This window comes from Brassica oleracea, chromosome C4, assembly GCF_000695525.1.
Source record: "Brassica oleracea var. oleracea cultivar TO1000 chromosome C4, BOL, whole genome shotgun sequence".
NCBI lineage: Eukaryota > Viridiplantae > Streptophyta > Magnoliopsida > Brassicales > Brassicaceae > Brassica > Brassica oleracea.
In genome coordinates this window covers 16,001,484-16,007,304 of record NC_027751.1, presented here as the reverse complement: position 1 = coordinate 16,007,304, position 5,821 = coordinate 16,001,484, and the positions used below count along the sequence as shown (strand labels likewise).

Here is a 5,821-nt window from a genome sequence, read left to right as displayed (position 1 = left end):
ATTTATTTTTTCTTCAAAATTTAAATATCCGAACCCGACTCAAAATATTTGAATCCGAACATAAAATAACCGAACCCGATTCGAAGTGTAGAAATACCCGAACGAGTTATATACTTTCATACTGAAATACCCGATACGAACCCGAACATCCACCCCTACGATATATGATCATATGTATCTTGCTTGAACAAAAAAAGTTAAACCATTGATCACAAAATATTCAGTGTGAGACTTTCACAATTTTTAGTAATTTATAGTCGTTTTTAAAAATTCAAAATATAACATATAAGAAAAAATCTAATTTTTTATTATATGCTTAGTGTGATTGTTTAGTTTCTTTTAATAGTATAAAATTAAACAAAAATAGAGAGGTTAGAAAAATTGTTATCAAATATGTATTATTCATAATCATTAATTGTCATATATATGTTAATCATATTAAGCAATTCCGTAACTTTTATTTAAGGAAATAAAAAATATTCTTTTGTACACTATTAATTAATTTTATAGTTAATTTAATAAAAAACATAGTATATGTTTATATGGACCAATTTATTTTTCTAACAATTCTAAGAATCATTTTCATGATGACACGTGGCTACGAAAACATGTTGTAATGCTTTATGATTAATATATAAGGGATAAGTGGCTGTAAAAAAATTATATTGAGTATTTTTTGTTTATTATTTTCTCATATTAGCATACAATCTCTCTATTTTGACTAAGGACATGATTAACCCTGGTTTCTTAACCGGAGTTCTTAACTCATGATTTGACACCTTTTTTTACACTTTTCGCTTAAGAGACGGCTTTTATATCTTTTATTTAAGAGATGATTCTTAACTTTTCTTAGTTAAAATCTAAAAAAAACTGATAACCGTCTGTTATTTGAAACTAAGAACTTCAATTAAGAGACCGGGGTTAATCATGCTCCCAGGTCATAATAAAAGTTGACAATGTTTGGACCGGTATTGAGAAAGAGGGTGATGATAGAGGTAATGAATATTTTATTCCTCAAATTGAAGTGACCTTTCACAATTTGTCAGCCTTTCCATGTGTAGGAAACGCATTGTGGTTTGTGGGTCGTCGCCAACATTAAAATTTCCAATTACGGTAAGTCTAAAGAATAATATTAGTTGTTTTTTTGGTAAAGGGTTTGAATAATATTAGTTGTTTTAGGATATGTTCTTTGCAGTACATCCATACATCTAACAGAGAATATATTGCTTTTCCTCACATTTCAAATTTGTAACCTTTTTAATTTTCTTATTGCCTTTATTGCAAAAGGACGTTTTGATTTAGAAACAGAATACTGACACTTGAAGTTTCTGTCTTTCTTTAATCTTTCAGATGGAGAAACACTGAACAACGAGAGATGTGATTTATGGGTGGACACTGACACTTGAAATAGATAAGGTTCCTTTCTTTATACATTTCCTGAAATTTCCAGGAATTAGTTCTAAACAAAACTTAGTCAAGAACCAAATCAATGTGTCATCGTTCTCAAAGACAGAAAAGTGATAACAAGACCATGAAATGATATTTTTTCAAAAATACGTAGTTAAAATTTAAAAAGAAGAAATATTAATTCCAACGAAAATTTCATTACGCAAGATTTTTGAAATACTTACAAAAACTAGAGGAATTTGCCAAAAATAACATAAAATCAAAAAACAAAAAAAGATGACAAAAGGCTAGTAAAAAACAAAACTTCTTATTCCATTAAATGTAAAAGTAATCTAAAAGGGTAATAAATTATAATCACCCTCCCGTTTCTAAAAAAATATGAATCTTTTTTTTTGTCAACCTAAGAATCTATTTTTACGATTTTAACTTTGTAAGGTCTGAAACTAAAGAAAATTCCTACTTAGTAAGTAAAAATTAAATGAATTCTACACCATAATTATCTTGTAATTAAATTGAAAAAAATATCTAATCAAAAATTAATAAGTTAGAAATTCTAAATATTAATATTTTGAAGAATATAAATTAAAAATTAATAAAGAGACTCGTTAAAAGTTTTTGATTAGTAAGTGAAATTAGCTTTTGGATTATGAGGCTTTATTTGAAGTCTACTAGTGTATATGATTATTTTAGGTTTAGTAGAGTCTACTAAACTATGTGAATTTAACATCTAACTATTCAGAATAATTTAAAATATATATTTTAACATACAATTTGTTTATGGTAAATTATCATCATAAAATATTTTTAAATTATGATTTTGACATAATTTTTATACATAGTGTTCATTTTAGTTGTGTTTCACTTATATGATACTATTAATTTTTGTTAGTTATCGTAATGAATACAATACATTTTTATAGTTACAAATGAGGTAAATCCTAATTGAACAATAAAATAAGTTTTTCTAATTAGAAAATATTATATATCACTTCTACAATAGATTTCTATCATTAATTTTATGTACTTAGATGTCTTTCATCCTCGCAATAGATATTCCGACGGATATTTCGATGATCTATGAAAATGTTTTCATGAATAAATATAAAATATAATTTAATTTTCTTAACTTACTAAAACTCCAACCAAAAATACGAACTAAATTTAAAATTCAGATAAAAAGGATTCGACTTCTGTTTAAATAATGGCTAGAGAAGAACATCAACATATTGCGTTTCTCTTTTTTTTTTTTTTCCCGAATGCTGATATTCTCTTACAGCCATGTGATTATAATCAATTGAAAGTAGAAATGAAATAACTTGGCTACTAGTTTTAATTTTTTTCTAAGATTTTCCATGAATTATCTTACTACAAGAATAATATCTTAGATTTATAATACAAATTTAGGTACAACATTACTGATTTACTGAACTGCCATCACGTAATCCATTACGTTATTTTGGAGATTATCAATTTTCATGTGAATACAGAATACTTGCCTCCTTCCAAAAATCTAAACTTACATTTTATTTGGGCCAACCTAGTTTAATAAACTTGATACATCTGCAAATTTACTCACATTTTTAGTGGATGCCATCTATGTAGACTTTTAAAAAGGTTGCTGTTGTTGCTTAAAAAAAAAAAAAAAGGTTGTTGTTTTCGTAAAAGGCCAACTCATACATTTTTAGTGGATGACGTCTTGTGTGTATGTGTTGGTGTGGGGATCTAGAAGACGTCAAATCAAATTCACAATGACACTTATTCTCTTAAATCCTATAAGTACGTACATGTTGTTCTGATTTTATGTCTTCATTAAATCAGCATTAACAAATCCGATCACCCGGCCCAAAGCAAGCTCAAACTTGTCTATCCCCACACCAGCACATACACACAATCCTATCAAACACTATTTCCTTATTCTTAAACGTTTAATCTTTCAAACTTATTTTTTGTTTCTTCTGTACTCTTAAAGAAGCAATCGAGATGGCCCGGGTTTCAGCAGACCCACTTATGGTTGGAAGAGTGATCGGAGACGTTGTGGACAGTTGTTTGCAGGCAGTGAAAATGACTGTGACTTATAACTGCGATAAGCAAGTCTACAATGGCCATGAACTTTTCCCTTCTGCAGTTACAAACAAACCAAAGGTTGAAGTTCATGGGGGTGACATGAGGTCATTCTTCACTTTGGTACGCATAGTGCATCACATATAACTTCTTGAAAATAACTTTTTTGATATAACTTCTTGAAAATATTTTTTTTTTCGAAAATTTCTAAATATATATAACTTTCTCCCTCTATTGCTCTTTATGTAATGCACACACCTTTTGTCCCCTCTTGTTTTTGTAAAGACTTGCAACAAATCTAGGTACTTTTTACAAAATACCACTTACCTGCTTACTTTTAAAATAACTCTAGCTAGTTTAAGATATAAACTGCCAAATTATTTTTAACTTATTTGCAAAAAAATAACCAAAAATCAGTTATTCATCGATCCCGAAAGTAAAAATACTGAATTTAGTTTTATGAAGAATTTTGTGGTAGAGTAGTTATGAATATATTGTACCGTGATGGTTCATTAAAAACTATTTCAAATTCTTCTTATTTTCTCATATTCATTTTAGTTTTTCGGTAATATATAGTTTATATCAGTGTCTTTTTAAAAAACGTTACGCGCTAGCAGACTATATATTATGTGTTGCGAATGCATGTGTGTTATATGTTTATTTTTGTATATAGATGTGTCACGTGTAGATATATTCATGAATGTCGAATATTCGAAACAGGTCATGACTGATCCTGATGTCCCAGGACCTAGTGATCCTTATCTCAGGGAGCATTTGCACTGGTAAAAATATTCTATTTTCAGTTTTTTAAGAGACATGTGATTTATCATTGATGCATAAAATATACGAGTTTTTTTGTAAAATGATCATTCTCAGGATTGTTACCGATATCCCAGGGACAACCGACGTGACATTTGGTAAGTCATATTTACTCTCAAATCAGACAAATGTCATAACATATAACTATGCATTCTTTATTTCATATATGATCCAAATTTGTAACCTTATTGTTTGTATTAGTGTTACGGACTAGTTATAATCCACGTCTAAATTCATTTTAGTATAAAAATAACTAAAATAGCAAAAAGAAAAATAACTACGTATATAATTATGCACTCTTAATTAGTTTGATATGATCTGGACTTGTGATCTATTTGTTTGTGTTAGTGTTACCGCCGTGTGTGAATTATAGACGACACAAATAATTAAGTTTCATATATACATTGTCAACTACAAAACAGGAAATGAAATAGTAGGGTACGAAATGCCTCGGCCAAACATAGGGATCCACCGATTTGTGTACTTGCTTTTCAAGCAGAACCGTAGGGGAAGTGTTGTCTCTGTGCCGTCTTACAGAGACCAGTTCAACACTCGTATGTTTGCACACGATAATGATCTCGGTCTACCCGTTGCAGCAGTTTTCTTCAACTGTCAGCGTGAGACCGCCGCTAGATGCCGTTGACTGACTTCCGCCGTGGCCATAACTAGCTTTCTCCGTTCCCGGACAATATCGGTTGTTCCATCCATTCTACATCCTAGTTACGGGAAGCTCTATATTATCATGTTCATATATGTGTGTATTGTACTGTTTGTGATTTGAATAAGCTTGCTTTTTCTTGTTATTGTCTATTAAATATGTTGATGGATATTTTTGGTATTTTAATGTATAAACACTAGGTGGTAACATGCGCCTTGCGCATAGTAAATAGACTAAAATAAATTAAAACTTTTAATTTATGATACAATAATTGAGTCAATCAAAATATATTACTTTGCGAGATTAGTGGCATTGATTATTAGCGAGATTTGTCCGGGCTACGAAATTAATTTAAGCTGCCAATTTTAAAAGTATGGAAAATACCATAATTAAGAAATCATCATATAGAAAACAATATTAACTTTGAAAATTAAGCTGATCGAATATAACCAAATTGACGTTTCTGACGTGTTGATTCCTTAATTTTAAAGTCTTGGTGCTTAAGTGAAGGGATTAAATGGTATTTGTATGTTTGTATCGTCCAAGAAGTCAAAATATAAGACTCAATCGACATCATAATCCATGATCAGTATATACTTCTATCAAATCAATTAGGGGTTATATGATTAATATTCATATACAAATGTCATTATATAAATATGAACCATAAATGTAACATACCAAATGTAACATACCAAAACGATAGTGAGGAACATGAATGCTTCTTTAGGTCAAATTAATTCCAAGTAAACGGTTATAAAATTTAATATTTTTGAACGCTTGTAACACACAAAAAACAATATAAGAACATTATGTACCGTACCAAAATAATAGATTAGTGATTGCTTTCCAGAACTTTTTTAGTGGTTGCTTTGC

General features: G+C 29.4%; 1 protein-coding gene and 1 pseudogene across 2 annotated transcripts; one reads left to right on the top strand and one right to left on the bottom strand.

The window, feature by feature from the left end:
* LOC106338257 overlaps nt 1-2,854 on the bottom strand; it is a 5,324-nt pseudogene extending 2,470 nt beyond the window's left edge.
* Nucleotides 2,855-3,235: 381 nt separating this feature from the next.
* LOC106340956 (protein CENTRORADIALIS-like) lies at nt 3,236-5,152 on the top strand. 2 transcript variants are annotated; one of them, XM_013779777.1, is made up of 4 exons: nt 3,236-3,549; nt 4,189-4,250; nt 4,345-4,385; nt 4,710-5,152. In XM_013779777.1, exons 1-4 carry the CDS (start codon nt 3,388-3,390, stop codon nt 4,928-4,930), a joined length of 486 nt encoding a protein of 161 aa, XP_013635231.1. In that variant the 5' UTR covers nt 3,236-3,387; the 3' UTR covers nt 4,931-5,152. The 2 variants fall into 2 exon arrangements, with proteins under 2 accessions (XP_013635231.1, XP_013635230.1); XM_013779776.1 differs by having other exon boundaries at nt 3,236-3,591.
* Nucleotides 5,153-5,821: the final 669 nt, after the last annotated feature.

Excerpts from the sequence above, each read along its gene's own strand:
- LOC106340956 (XM_013779776.1), top strand. The coding sequence starts at position 3,388 with ATGGCCCGGGTTTCAGCAGACCCACTTATGGTTGGAAGAGTGATCGGA. Across the intron at positions 4,251-4,344 it reads CTCAGGGAGCATTTGCACTG|GATTGTTACCGATATCCCAG; the intron begins GTAAAAATATTC and ends GATCATTCTCAG. Across the intron at positions 4,386-4,709 it reads GACAACCGACGTGACATTTG|GAAATGAAATAGTAGGGTAC; the intron begins GTAAGTCATATT and ends ACTACAAAACAG.